The sequence below is a fragment of the Cygnus olor genome, chromosome 3, assembly GCF_009769625.2.
Source record: "Cygnus olor isolate bCygOlo1 chromosome 3, bCygOlo1.pri.v2, whole genome shotgun sequence".
In the NCBI taxonomy this organism is placed as follows: domain Eukaryota; kingdom Metazoa; phylum Chordata; class Aves; order Anseriformes; family Anatidae; genus Cygnus; species Cygnus olor.
The window spans coordinates 84,123,677-84,138,795 of NC_049171.1; the positions used below are offsets into that span (position 1 = coordinate 84,123,677).

The 15,119-nt window shown below is 44.6% G+C and overlaps 1 protein-coding gene across 1 annotated transcript; it reads right to left on the minus strand.

Annotated features, from left to right (window-relative positions):
- Positions 1 to 1,155: 1,155 nt before the first annotated feature.
- Positions 1,156 to 14,586, minus strand: HNRNPU (heterogeneous nuclear ribonucleoprotein U). Its single transcript, XM_040550578.1, has 14 exons — positions 13,613 to 14,586; positions 12,903 to 13,014; positions 12,706 to 12,779; positions 10,267 to 10,406; positions 8,770 to 8,869; positions 7,604 to 7,716; positions 6,923 to 7,186; positions 6,577 to 6,696; positions 5,973 to 6,101; positions 5,433 to 5,601; positions 4,660 to 4,899; positions 3,994 to 4,196; positions 2,663 to 2,734; positions 1,156 to 2,278 (listed from the first exon to the last, which is right to left on the minus strand). Exons 1-14 carry the CDS (start codon positions 14,349 to 14,351, stop codon positions 2,225 to 2,227), a joined length of 2,529 nt encoding a protein of 842 aa, XP_040406512.1. The 5' UTR covers positions 14,352 to 14,586; the 3' UTR covers positions 1,156 to 2,224.
- Between the last annotated feature and the right edge of the window lie 533 nt (positions 14,587 to 15,119).

The window sequence follows — 15,119 nt, forward strand, 5'->3', positions numbered from 1 at the left end:
CCTTCCTCTCAGTTGTGGCATTATTCTGTAACACCGTATGTTGAATAGAAAACAAAACATCCCAGACTTTTGAATTAAAATACAAGCTTTACAACCACATAGTAAGCGTAGGCTCTTATATTTAAGACTATATAATTCTATAGAGTACCAAAATAAGCAAAGGATCAGCACTCCATACAAAGTGTTAGGTTCTTGGGAGGAAGGTAGAGGGGACATGGAATTTAATTACACTAATGTTGTTGTTTTCATCTAAAGAAAATTCCATTTCAGCAAAAACAGAGTTGGGTTTATATTTCCCATATTCCTAGTTCATTAAATAATGCTTCTTTAAAGACAATTTACATTTTTCTTGTTCAAAGTAAAGGGATGATTTAAAGCAATATTAACAAGGAGGTGGTGCCGTTAATGTTTAATGTCAATATGCAATGTCATCTGCTATAAAGGCTAGAAGAGCAACACAACTTTATCTGTACTTCCAAAGACTATAAGAAATCTACTAACATTGGAGGAAAGTTTCAAGCATACTACGCTGCCTCTAGGTCTACGCTGCTGCTGGTAAGCCTCTGCTAGTCTGTACACTGCCACTAGGAACTCGGCACACCGCTCCCACCTCCCCGCTGCTGGCAGTAATGCCTTCACATGTATACTGTCAGTCCAATTCACAACTGTTATGTCTCTCCCCTGGCGCTAGGATGCAAGTAAATCATTAGCTAACATCACCACTACAGCATTACAAAAGCGCAAGTCTGAGCAAAATAGCAGTTAAGACAACTTGAAGCGCTCTGTTCCAACTCCGGGCTTCGTTCCGTGACAACCCTCCTTTTGTCCTATTCCTGGGGCGGTTTCTTCCCCCACTCCTTCCCTGGCTTCTATTTTACAATAAATAGATTTAAGTGGATTTACATGATGCAAGTGCAACTCAAAAGACTTCTGCCCTACACACATAACCATGTTAAATTGTGAGATTATACATGTGATACATCTCTAACAGAGCAACCACCAGTTTAGATTTGTAAAGAAACACAAGTTATTTCAGCATGTACACAGTAATGAGTTTAGAACTGTCCAACATCAGCACTTCCATACATTCTCTTCCTCTTTATAGCCTTAAAGGGATTTTAGACCTTGATGGCGACAATCCCAAAACAAGAGTAAAATGAATTTATTTTATTGCAAACAAACGTCTAGAGTTAAATTTCTCCACCCACTTTCTTTAAAGAGAAAAAGGAATCAGCAGGCTACGGAGATACACCCATTTGAGAATTGACATGATTAAAAATTAGATATAAAATGGGTGACTCACAGTTTCATTAGCTTACAAAATGGTGGAGTAACTACTACAAGCACACTAGGTATACAGTATTTTGTGGGGAAAGTTATACAGACACACAGCTAACTTCATATAGATCCCATTAGACAACTGGATTTACAACAAGTTTTGTTTAATAAGAAATGGGCAAAGCCAGCTTCTTTTCAGAATCAAAATGCAGAACAAATGGAAAAGAAATTATGGTGGTGTACCTTCACAAGTTTGAGCCTCCACAAGTAATGCAACCAAAGTTTTACAAGTTTAAGAGCTTCTACATACACTCCACCTTCCCTATTTAGCTCCAGGTTTCCTCTTTGCCCCCAGCATCTTATTGAGCTCCAAACGTTACAAAAGAAGTCCTAGTTATTGCCAGAAACTTTTACCTCCCCCTCCTCCCCTCCCCACCCTGAAGCTTTATAGAGAGGATGGAGTGTAATACGGAGCTTTACAGTATCTCATGGCATTCGCGAGGGCTACTCAGGAGCCTCCACACGAATCTGGTTGCTAACATTTCGATCGTATTGTGACATGACTCACGACTGTTTCTTAGAAATCGGGGAATGGGGAAAAAGGAGAAAAAATTCTTTAATAAAAAGACACCAGGTACAAAGCAACGTTTTACTTTTGTTGTGGTAAAAAAAAAGTCACATTTTACAGATAAAATGTAGAACCCTGAAATACTGACACATTCTCTTATCGTGCACAATGCTGAGGTTCTCTTACGAATCACTTTAAAACTGCAATTAAAAATGTACAAAAAAAGAAAAGAAAAAAATCAACCCACAAAGCTTCTAAAAAAGGAACCCGCAGGCACTTCCTCTTGTGGAATGTTTAAAAAGTTAGCCTACTAAAGAAAACAGTCGACTTCTTGTGAAGGTTTTGGAGAAATATGTATCAGTTCATTTATTTGGGTATTCAATAGTATCCTTGGTGATAATGCTGACTCCATGGCTTCTGACCCCAGAATTGCTGCAATAAATGGATAGATAGTTAATTTTAACGTAACACCTTACAGAAGAAACATCTTTAACAAACATGCACTTCTCCTGATTCAAGTCCTCTCAAACAGCAGCAAATTCCTAAAGAACTGAAGACAGTTAAGTTCACTTCACAGTAGCAACATGAAGCCAAATACTTCATACCATTAAGACCAATAAGCCACTGCTGATATTTGATACGTCACGACAGATTAAGCCTTGCAGAGAAAACTATTTATAGCAGTATTACCTGGCATTAGAAGATTATGCTATCCAGTTCTGATTACACATCTACTTCTAATTATTTCAGACAGCATTTTCAAACACTCAAGTTAACTATCAGTGAAAAGGAACAAGTTTAGTTGTTATTACTTACACCCTGCTGCCACTGGTTGTAGCCCTGAGATTGGTTTTTGTAGCCACGATTATTTCCCCTTCCTCTGAAGTTCTGAAAGAGGACAAGAGTTTTGAACTACTATATCTGTGCATATTTTTCACAAATACACCACTACCAAGTCCTTCTATTGCCACCAGAAGATCACGTACCATACGTCATCTTCCAAACACAAGGAATCAGGTCTAGGTTGAAGAATTAAAACAAAAACAATGTCAAAACCCCCCTCCAAGCAACTGCTTTTTAAAACATGGGGCAAAACCACCAAAACTAAGCCAGCTCAAACTATTGTTCCCAGTCGTCTGGAAAGCTGGCTGCTAATCCAGTTTTGACTCACCCTATTTCCAGCTGCTAAACTGCACCAGGACAACTAAAAATACTAGAGCTTGCCTATTTTTAGTTAGGAAAGGCTGTAGTTGTTACAAGGATGTTATCTGATCAGACAAAAGGATACGGGTCATGCAACTGAAAATAGTTTGTCCACAAAACTTTAGATAAAACACAGTATTTCCCCTGTTTGTCAGCATTAGACAAACCTAATCTATGTTTACTAGCTTGGGCTCCATCTGCTGGCTCTTCGGTAATCAAAATTATGTTTTCAAATACTTTCACTGATATTCCATCAGTTAAGACTGAAGCAGGCACGTCTGTAATAGGTGTTTGACATCAGACACCAAAGCAGACTCTCTCCAACGCTATTTCCAGAAAGCTCTAAATGCTCCTTGCTTTACTTTCAACTTGAAGATAAACCCTTGACCCTAGGGCCAGACAATGGTTATTGCTATTGGGGGTCAGGTAGGGACTTGCAGGGGAGGGAAGAGGCAATAATAAAATATACCAAGTTTCATGCACAATGTAAAGTTACAGAAATACCTTTTTTTAACCTATTCTTTCTCACACAGGCATTTGCACGCCTTGTGTAGCGGAACAAGCAGTGCCCAGCTCCAGCTCAACTGAAGGTGCGGAACTAAACCAGACCTGAGCGTTTGCATCCTACATCAATTGCAAGAGGCAACTCTTACCTGTCGAGCACCCAGAACCAGGAGCTGCTAAATGGAACCCAAGCCTAAAAACGTTCAGCTTAACAGAACTGAGGTACAGTCTTACCAGGAAACCGCAGCATCAGTGTTCAAGTTTCTTAGACAAATGTTTAGAGCTCTAGGCATGTGCACAAAACTAGAAGCTAGACCTCTCACTGTGGAATTAGTGTACCACAACAACCAAGTCTGCCGCAATTCACAGCTACCAAGCCTTTCACACAGCGCTGTCCACAACACCGCCCAGCGACAGTTAAGCCCTCCCCAAAGCATTACCTGGTTGTAGTTTCCCCTGTTGGGCATTCCACCTCTGTTATAGTTCCCTCTGTTTGAGTAGCCACCTCTGCTTGGAAAGACAGGGCCACGAGGATACGGGTAGCCAATTGCGCCGCTGCTGCCACCGCCGCCGCCACCACCTCCGCCACCTCGCTGAGGCATGTTGCCTCCCCTCCGGTTGTATCCGCCACGATTGCCAGGGACTGCAGGGAGAAAGGCACTCAAATCAAGTCACTGTTAGGTCTTCAGTATTTCTTACAGGAAGATTATTGTTCAAAATAAGAACACAACGATGTTATAGAAATACGTAGCCAAGTTCACAACAAAGATTTCAGTGCAAAGATTTCAAGTCACTTGGTCATAGTAAAGAAATATAAGCATATGAAACCCCTCTGATAGCGTCTCATGCACGAGCAAACAACAAACCCACAACAGGGACTTGGACATTGTGTCTCAAACCACATGAACAGCATTAAAGTGAGGATCATCGAACTCCTGGATGAAGTTGTAAAATTAACTCTGCACTAAATGTCAGGGTATTAAAAACTTCCTGGAGTTGAAATCAAGCTTACCACCACACAGTAACTGCAAATGAAGTACTGCACAATAGTTTTTTTGCACAGCAGGTACAGTCTCCAGAATTTACAGGCTTATTTCTAGGCTCACCTCCTCCTCTGAAGTTGCCACGCATGTTGAATCCTCCACGTCCCCTCTGACCTCTATTAAACTGATTTTTATTGCTCTTCTTGTTTTTCTTTGAGCCAGTGTTCTGTTTCTTTTCTGGCGGAAGAGATTTCTTACTTTCTTCTTTATATTGTTCCAAGAGCTTCTGAGCTTCTTCTTTTTGCAACTCTACATAGATTATTTCATCAAAACATTCTGCTACCTCTGGCAGTGTGAAGTTCCCTATAATTGCAAAAACACTGAGTATTCAGCATCTCCATTCAGCTACAATTCAAGCTGTATTTAACCACCTTTCTCCCATTCTGCCTCCCACCCCCTGCATTCCCTCAGCATAGGGACAAGGTTAAGTAATTTGAGCATTTTAGGTATGTAAGAGTGACAAAAGAAATAAACGGGTCTCCATGGAGTTGCCAGTACTGTTCCAAACCTTGAAAGCATTCTGCCTATATCTTTTTTTTTCTTTTATAAGCCTCCACTCAGAACACCAGTTTCTGCCAAATATGTCACTTAAATAGGGCACTTTATGCCAAGACAGCTTTGTGCATCTGCATGAAGCATATCAGCATAAATGAGTAGTGTTAAGGACTGCAGCAGAGGGAACACAATATAGTGTTGTCCTACAAGTTACAGTAGTCTTCCAGTTTTGTTTAAGTACAACTGTTTAAGATAACGTGAATTTTTAGATTTCAGGTTTACTTAATCCTTTAAGCAGATACTCAGCATCCTAAAACACAGTATAGGATTATGTTCCATGCCTTTCATTTTGAGAACTGCATGCTCTGGAAGATCTTTTCCCTCCACCTCTGCCTTCTTTTGTGTTCTTTGCTTGTAGTCTTCATCTTTTGGGCAAACAACAACTGCTTTGCGCTGGAAGCCTGCAAACAGGCACATTTTTCTCCTCTGCGCAGCTGCAGACACATTTGTCTGAAAAAAATGCAGTAACTTACTACACGTAGCTGTCATTGTAAGAGTTAAGGAAGTCAACTTATGGTGTATAGACTTCACTTCTACAAGAGCTTGCAATGAAGTTTACATATAACTGGACATAAAGATGCTGCATAATGCAAAGTTACGAGCTCATATCCAAGTGTTACAACACTATGCCTCCCACATCCCATAAATCCAGAGAAGTTCAGACAAGCATTTGTAGCAGTATCTCAACTTTGTGCCCCCGGAACCAGTATTACGTCAGTTAAGTGCAACAACTGCTATTACAACATAACTTTAATCCCATTTAATTACTACGCTAGAGCCTATAACAAAATTCCAGAACAATTTTTTACTGAAGCTTCTACCTGATCCAAAATGAAATTCCGCTTCTTACGAGCTGCAATCTCAATGAACTTTCCAAGACACTGTGGAGCTCTCTGCAACAGTGTGTTAAGTTTTCCGGTGTCTGCCATCTGACGCTTAAAACCTGCAACCTACAGAGATTTCCCAGAGTTAGTCCTTAAAAGTAGTCCTTATATGCATAGTTCAAATTTTGTTTTACTCAGTGCTCTTCTCATCTGGCCTCAAAGGTTAAGGCCACAGCTACAAACTCGTAACTGAAATTCCCAAAGCCTTCACAAGCTGTACACCTTTATAAACAAAGAATCTAGGTGAATCAATGCAGCTGAATCTAAGGTATGCTCATCACCTTCAAAAAGCTGCATATTCTGAGGACCATGACAAATAAATGGAGATATTTAAACTTCTTATACAGTACAACAATAAAAAAGCTTCAGAATCCTGCTGAGAAGTAGCTCAGCAAGACAGATGACTTAGTGGTCACTAGCAGTCACAAACATCTGCTTCTTTAATTTCTTAGATCCAAGAGAATCCCCTGGCAGCCAAAGACCTTGGATTTACAACAACCCTTTAACATACCAACATGCAAAAGGTTGTATTATCACTTACCATCATTTTGTCCATAATAGTATTTGTCCCAAGAATGTTGTATTTCCCAGGATTTGCTGCTGCATGTTTAGTAACCCATGTAGTCTTGCCAGCTCCAGGCAAGCCAATCATCATCACCACCTATTACGACAGGTTCTATATTTGAGATACTAGTTCACAAATCTTTAATATGCAACTAAGACTAGCAAGTGTAAAGGAAATTGAGTATGGGGAAAAGAGTCATGGGATACACCACCAAGTATTAAAGTCTCCAAGCAAAAAGGGAAAATTTGTTATAGTATATTTAAACTCCACCGCTTCTGTTCATCTCTGCCTCAAAGACTTTGAGATAAAATAAGAAACTTACCTCACAATCTTTCTTTTGCTCAGGCCCCTTTGGTCCTCGGACCCTGTCCTCCAGGGGGACCTTCTGGATGAAGGTGTACTCTTCAGGTACAGGAAAGTAAGGTTCCTCCTTCTGACCAAAGTTGAACTCAACTGCACAGTTATGGCAGAGAACGTGTGGGAAGAGTGGGCGCCCATCAAGAGCTTCCTTACTGATTTTGAATGCAACGCCGAGCTCTTGTCCGTTCTTGGAATATGAGAGTTCCACTTCATCACCATCAAAGTTCTGTTTTGCAGACAAAGCATTAGTTTGCACAAGGACACCTATCTCGTGTTGTAAAAGCCACATTAGCCATTTCACTATACTAGTTGCATTCACTTAATTTGTATAACCACTTATATCATGAAGTAAATCCTTAAAGGCTTCCTCTCTTAAATTGATCATGATCTCTCATATTGATCATCTCCTCTTAAAATGATCTTAACATCTAAGTATTTAAAGCCTTAGAAGACATTGCCTGTGAATATGAAAAAAGTTGAGAGCAGCAACTGTTGGCTATACATGCTATTTCCGCCTCCTCCCTGTATGTTAAGCAGCTTGTCTTGCTCCAAGTTTTTGGTGATTTCATTTACTGCTTCCCACAAAGCAGCCTGAAAATGCAAGGGTGTTTTTACTCAAGAGAAAATTTAAGAGAAAACTTACAGCAAAACATCCAATCACATCATTTTCATCAAACTTCTCACCAAAGTCTTCAGTCTCACAATTGCATGTCTTTATTCCTTTTAGAGAATATCCGTAAGAAAATTCTTCTTCACCTGAAGAAGAAATGTAAACTTATTTTAACATGCATTTTTACCTAGAAATGCAGTCATTTTACAGCTACTTAAACGAACTGTTTTCCAGGATGTTTTTAATTGATGCTAAAACAAGTTATGACCCCCAAAAGAGCTATGGCTCATTCTTGCATTTAAGTACTCAACGCTCAATTTAAGATTGAACAGCAGCATTTCCCCCACCCTTGTCTTCAGAGCCTTATGCTACTGGTTCCACATTCATGTTGACGTGAAGTTGAAACACTAAAGACAAGAGTAAGTATTTTTAAACTCTGAAGACCTGTTTATGTACCAGTATACCTGTAATGCAGCTGGTCACAAAGGCTTTCTGAATTAAAGTCTCCAGTAGCACTTACCCCTCCCCATTTTAAAGGGAGTTTAGCAGACATTCAGCCTATGGGACAGCTGAGGATGAAGCTGCAAGGAACAAGCTAACAGCAAATGTCAAACACAAGAACTCAGGTGGAACTTCAGTACTTTAGTAACTAGAAAGCTGCTGCTATGAGAATATCCCTACTCATATGCACTTCCCACAGACATCTCAGCAGCAGGTATTAGTTAAAATACCATAATTATCTGTTCCCATTTATCTAATTAAGTTGTTGTTCGTTGTTCTAGCTACTTTTAGAAGTGAGAATTCTTCCCTCACTCCAAAAGAATAATGTAATCATGTAGCTTTATACTTTTTTTTTTTTTTAAAAAAGGCAAAAAGTCATCTTCCTATTTATGACATTACATGAAAAGGAGATGCTTAACCTTGTCAGGTCTCCAGGAATGTTCTCCACAACCCACACTTGACCACTGAAAGAATTAACTCAACTCATATCCTCCTATATAAGCTTGAATACTTAACCTTGCTTGGTCCTGGTAATAAAACCTTCTCCCACAACGCTCAGAATGATTCAAACTGAGACCACTTTTCAGAATACATGGATTAAAATCACTAAGCTTTTCTTATCCCGTTAAGAAAACAAAAGACTACAGATTACAACCACATATACAATACAGAGAAGTAACCGAATGTTTAAGTCTTACCCAGCAACATGCCACTTGTGTTCAGTGACCAGCCAACTCGCACTTCATGTATGTCAATGTCTTTTGTATACAGGTGTTTAACAGGAATCTTTTCTGTAACCTATTTTAATTCATTAAAAAAGTTATGCAGTACTTTTTAAAAACACCAACAAAACGGAAACAATGCTAACATCCAAAAGTTTTATACTTTGGTTATATCTTGGCCTAGTCTGAATAAACATCTACAAAAATGTAAGACGTGTAAGTCTGTGAAAACACAAACCAATTGCTCAACACTCCCATCTCTCGCCTGATGGAGATGCAAGATAACAGACACCTTCAGAGATCTTACTCATAGCAGTCCCTCTTAGCAGCCAAAAACCTCAATCCTTGACACTGTATTAAAATTGCAGTCTACAAAAATTTCTGTATGTAATTTAAAAGAAAAAAAGGCCAGAACTTCGGGATTAGCAGTAAATTACTTTGCCAATACAGTGTGGTATTAGATGAAAACAGTTTTCTAGACAGATACGGAAAAATATTGCACTCATCCCTTTCCACAGTAAACAGAGCTATTGGGCAAGTTGCCAGCTTCCAAACAACGTAACTAGAATCAAAAATCCCACCCAAAGGCACTGCAATCTATTGGCAACCAGCTTTTTTTTTTTTTTAATAAATTTCACCAAATTGAGTGGAAAAACTGACTACTATCCCACCAGTTTCCACAAGTATTTGAATCAGGTAACCAAGGCGAAACCTTAACCAAGCTGATTTAGAAGTGAACAGGGCAATACACAGTACTGGAGGAAGAGAACAGAGTAAGCATGTGTACACACAGCATACGCAAGCAAGGCTTTAACATCACTAAAACCCCAAATCAAGGTTTGTGCATCCTGCTTTGCTCCAACCCGGTAAGGGAATAAATCTGTTTATTGTAAGGCCAGAAGCTTTTCCGTTCTTTTTTCCATTCTTACCCTTGAAGGGAACTCTTGCTCTCAAAATTGAAACGCCCGGCTAAATACTCACATTCATTGTGTACACAACCCAGAATCATTCGGGTTGGAAGGAACCTCTGCAGGTCATCTAACTAACTTCCTGGTGTAAGTGGTGGTTTGTAGTTTTTTTTTTTTGTTAAATTCAAGTTTTCTGTAACCTTCAGAAAACATAAGCAAACTTCTGACTTGTGTCTTAAGTCTTTAACTTCTGATGCATAAGGTGCAAAGTAAACTTCTTGGTTCAAAACTAAAGCCAGAAGTTACACATTCAGGTCAAGCACAACTTTTTTTTTTTTTTAAGGAAGTCCTTCAAAAGAGGAAGCAGTTTTGCAAATTAAGTCATCTTCTATTGAGAACCATTTCACAGGCTCATGACAGAACGATTTCAGAAAGCTCTTAAGCTCTCTTCACCTGAATTAATTACAACTAAGTAAAAAGAGGACTGAAAGAATGGCAAGTATAAACAGTATTATTGTATTTAATTACTTAAAACAGTCTCCCACAAAACATCAGTCTAACTCACCTTCATCTCAAAGCAGACTTTGCCTTTAGAAACTCCATAGGAGGCTCTCCCACCAGCCCAAAGGAAAGCAAAGCTTTCCATGGTCAGTGAGGAAGCACTAAACCGGTCTCTTGAGATTTTAAAATGCAGGTCACAGTTATCTGTTAACAAAAATCATTGTTTACTTTATTAATAAAAATAAAGCAGAACTCTCCAGTTTTACGCATTAAAGGGGATTTCAGCTTTCACAAGTAGAAACCTCCACTGATTTTAAAGACAAATCGCTGGCGTTTGGCAACTGTTCACCATCTTTCAGGAAAAGAAATGAATACACGCCTAAAGCTGCAGTCTGAAGTTCAGCCAAAACCCCGGGGAAAGCTAACTAACAACAAATTTGATTTTCAAGGTACTACCATGCTCTATCACCAAATTCCCACTGTTTTGTCTTTGCTCCTTATTTGCTAGGCACCGTTTTGTGAAGCCTTATCCCTCATGCCCAAACCTAAGGGCAGCTCCATAGGTAAGTACAAACGCAAGAATTTTAAGTGTTGAAAGTAGTACCATCTTTGGTGAATACAGTCCTTTAGCAAGTCCAATTAGATTAAGTCAATTAAAATCAAGTCAGTTAACTGCTAATAGGTTAAGCATGCAGAATGTGGCAACAGAACATGTTTCACTCAAGAAATGTCATCTACAGTATGAATTCACTCATCATTCTAAGAGAATCCTAGGAACCTTGCACAGAACCTTTGTTGTACAGCTATCTTCAAAGCTGCAGCACCGTCAACTTTCTAATGTCCTAGCAGCTTTCAAAATGACAGTGCAAAACGGTCACATGAGGTGCGGGACATGGCACTTGAATTCCCCAGGGCAAGGAATCCACAGAACTAACTCCAGATCTATTTGATATTTATAAGAAAGGTGTAAGATCAGGAAGCGGAGACTATCTTCTGCCCTAGTACAAAATCTGCATGGTGCCTGAGCACATGCACTAAAATGCAGTCTTCCTGGTATTACTGGTAATTCTCATGCACGAGATCTTGTTTTGTTTGCATAAAGCCATCTCTGGTTACAGCTACAGTGTTTGTGACTCAAGTGTTCTCATTAACACTTTTCTGTATTTTGTAATACTAATTTGTTGCATGAAAACCAAACAATAGTAATATACAATAGAAACCTATCTGCGTAGGTTACTTTTAGAGCAACAAATGAGAACAGAATTTCAAGTAATAGCCTTCTTACGTGACAGGTGAAAAAAAGCACTTAAGAGCACTAAACTTCTTATATCTGGATTAATTACGGTCCAGTAGAAGAGAGCCAAACTACTACACAATTCAGTCTTGAAGACGTGGTTGATCCTGCGCTCCAGACAGCCTGCCAACACTTTTAAAATACAGTTCATCCAGTAACAAAGGTTCCTACTAGGAATAATAATCTAACAATCAAAAGGAGCTACTAGTCAGTTATTGGGAAAACCAGGAACTCCCACAGAGATGGCTACTCACCAAGTTAGCAGCTAGAAGATAATCGGCTTGAAATTGCTGGCACATTCAGCAATATAGATGGCTGTAAACTAATGCATCCTTGCATTTCTAAGCATTTCTCAAGAAGAAAAAAAACGAGACTACTAGGAAACATGCCATGCCAAATAAAATCAAAGCTTAGAGGTTCCCTTTCATGGCATTTTAAGAAACCAATGAGTTAGCACATTACCTAAGTTTAATTCTGTACTAGGTCCTTATACTTACCCTCAAGAATACAAACGTTTATCCCTGTCACAGACTGTTAATGTTGCTACTATTGTGATATACTGCCTTAAAACCCTCTTATTGGGATGTTTTTGTCAATCTGGGTTCTCTGGACCCATTCTCTCTGGCACCCCGTTTAAACAAATCACCTCCACACCAGCCCCAACTCCCGGATTGCATAAATGCGTCTTTTTTATTCCAGAAGGCCTAAGTCATTTTGTTAAATTTATCAGAAAGAAGTGAAGTGTTTATTTATCGCTGATAAGTAGGGCCTCAGCAAACTGTGTGGGAAGCTTCCTCCACAGATTTTACTACCCTATGTATCATTGGTTCCTTTACTTCTTGAAGTGAATATTTCATGTGCCAGAGAGTGTTCATCACACTGTTTCTAGTGCCATCTATGCTCACCGTACACTCAGCCAACTTAGTTCATAGACTAGCTTGGTGTTTCAGTCAAGATTTCTTCAGGAAACTGTATGATGTCACAGATTTCGTGGAAAAACCTCAACTTACTACTGTTACTATAAAGACCCATGTGTCCTTTTGTTGTTTTGGATGCTGAAAGTGGATGGAAAACATTTCTATGTTACTTGGCGATGTTGGCAAAACAAGTCAACAAACGTACTTGCCCTGCATTTCAGGAAGTGCAGTTTTAAGACTAAAAGCCTAACACTTTTATCTTTCCAGACTGAAGGGAAGCATGGTTACTCACAAGTATCAAGACAAACTACTGTGTCATCGAAATGCTCATCTTCTTCTTCAACAGGTGGCTGAGGGGACTTGGCCCTGAACAAAGAGAAGGAAGATTAAAGGGAGGGGTATTTTCATAGCATGAGACAGTGTTGTCAGGAGTACGTGTACGTTACTTCTTGCTCACAAGATGGTGCCCAGCAGCGAAGCCGTATTTACCTGCTGTATTTATTTTCCTCGATGTACTCGAAATACCCGCGGCCATGGTCCTCCCGTGGTCTCTTCACGCCCCTCTTCTTCTCTCCCGGTTTCTGCTCCGCCTTGGCATCTCCTGTAGGGGAAGGGCCGCCGTTACCCACACAAAGGGCCCCTCTCATCGGGGACAAAGCCCCGGGAGGGGATTCCGGCGGCCGGGCGCCGCGTGAAGGCGCACGGCGATGGGAGCAGCCCGCGGTGCCACCCCCCCACCCCCACCCCCGGCGGTGGCGGCGCGGCGCCAGGCGCGCGCACAGAAAGCCGCTCCCCCCCCCCCCCCCCGCCCCCCCCCCCCCCCCCCCCGCGGCGCCATCGTGCCCGCGCGCGCCTCCTCCCGGCGGGCGGGGGCAGGGCGCGAGCCCCGCGCGGGGCCGGGATTCCTCCCCCCTCCCTCCCCCCCCCCGCCCCCATTGTACCCGGCCTCCCCGACGCCATCCCGTGCGGCGCCCCGGCCGGAAGTGACGTCACGCCGCCGAGCGCCGCTCGGCACAATACAGCGCGCCCCAGCGGCCCCGCCGCCGCCCCTCCCCCCCTCACGCTCCGCCCCCTCCCCAACGGCCCCGCGGGGGGGGCACCACGCGCCCTCCTCGCGCGCCCCGGAAGCCGCCCCCCCCCCCCTCCCCGTGAGGGAGGGGGGTTAACGGCCGCCCCCCCCCCTCCCGCCGCTCACTCACCCCCGGCGCCCTGAGCCCCCGGGCGGCCGCCGCCGCCGCCGCCTTCCGCTTTCTTCTGCTGCTGCTGCTGCTGCTTGGCGGGGCCCGCCGAGGCCGCCGCTGGGGGGCCCGAGGCGCCGCCAGCGCTCTTGGCCGCGGGTTCCTTGGCGGCGCCGCGCGGCTGGAGGAGCGGCGGGGGCTGCTGCTGCTGCTGGGGCTGCGGCTGCTGGGGCTGCGGCGGCTGCTCGCCGTGCCCGTTGGCGTCGCCGGCCGCGGCCTCCTCCTCGTCGGCCAGCTCGTCCTCGCCCTCCTGGAAGCCCTGGTCGTCGCCGTTCTCGTCCTCCTCCTCCTCCTCTTCCTCCTCCTCGCCGCCCGCCTCCTCCTCCATCGGGCCGCCCCCGGCCCCCGCCCGCTCGCCGTTCTCCTCGCCCAGCTCCATGGCGTCGCCATCGGCCGCCTCCAGCCCTTCCTCGTCGTCGTCCTCCGCCGTGGAGGCCGCGGCCTGGTCGGGGCCTCCCGCCTGGCGGAGCTGCGCGGCGCCCCCGCCGCTCTCGGCCGCCTCCCCCTCCATGCTGCCGTTGCCAGGCTCGGCCGCGCTGCTGGCGGGGCCTCCCCCGCCGGCCTCCTCCTGGTCCAGCGCGGCCTGGAGCCGCTCCATGAGGTCGGCCTTGAGGCCCTTGTCGGAGAGGCGCCGCTTTTTCAGCTCCTCCTTCAGCTCCGACACCTTCAGCTTCTTCACGTTCACGGGCGAGCAGCTCATGGCGGCGGCGGCGGCTCGATCCCTGGGCGGCGCGCGGGCGGCTCTGGGCTCGGGCTGGCGGGCTCGGGCTGGCGGCGGCGGCAGCTGCTGTGAGCCGAGGCCCCGGCGGCGGGCGGCGGTGGGTGGGTGGCGCGGCTGGGCTGCTTCGTGCGGCTGCGGCAGCTGCAGAGCGGACCCGCCTGGCGCCAAATCCTTTCACCGAGCTCGCGAGGGAGACGCGCCTCGCGGGGCCGAGCACGCAGCACTGCCCGCCCCGCCCCCGCGCACGTCGGCCCTCCTCCCCCCTCCCCCCCCCCCCCGCTACCGTAACGGCCGCCCGCGCGGGCCCCTACCGTAAATACCCGCCCGAGCGCACCCGCGCCATGTTGTGCCGCGCGTCCCCCCGCCGAAACGGCCCCCTGCCGCTGCCGGCGCCCCCCGGGCAGCCCCCCCCCCGGGTTAAAGCCGGCACTCTTGGCCGCCCCCACACGCAGGGCAGCTCCTCGCCCCGTAGCTCGCACCCCGCTCAGGCCTGGCCTGAACAGGGCACCGCGAAAGGGGGCTGAAAGTGAGGGCTGCTCCTCGAAACAGCCACCCGGGTCCAACCTCGTTAAAGCGGTTACATAAGGACAGAAGTAGAGTTATACAGCCATCTCCTCGCAGGCTGCAGCAGCGAGAGGCACGCATAGATCAGATCGTAACTATACCAAGCTGCTCTGCAAGCCGCAGGGCTAACAAAGGTATTTCCAGCGCGTTAACTCATCACCACACACGAAGCACTAGGCAGCT

What these genes read in the sequence shown, in the direction of transcription:
- HNRNPU (XM_040550578.1), bottom strand. Translation starts at nt 14,351, where the DNA reads ATGAGCTGCTCGCCCGTGAACGTGAAGAAGCTGAAGGTGTCGGAGCTG. An exon ending in AAGTCTGCTTTGAGATGAAG is followed by an intron (nt 8,870 to 10,266) that starts GTGAGTTAGACT and finishes GAATTAAAATAG; the next exon opens with GTTACAGAAAAGATTCCTGT. An exon ending in CACAAGTGGCATGTTGCTGG is followed by an intron (nt 7,717 to 8,769) that starts GTAAGACTTAAA and finishes TTTCTTCTTCAG; the next exon opens with GTGAAGAAGAATTTTCTTAC.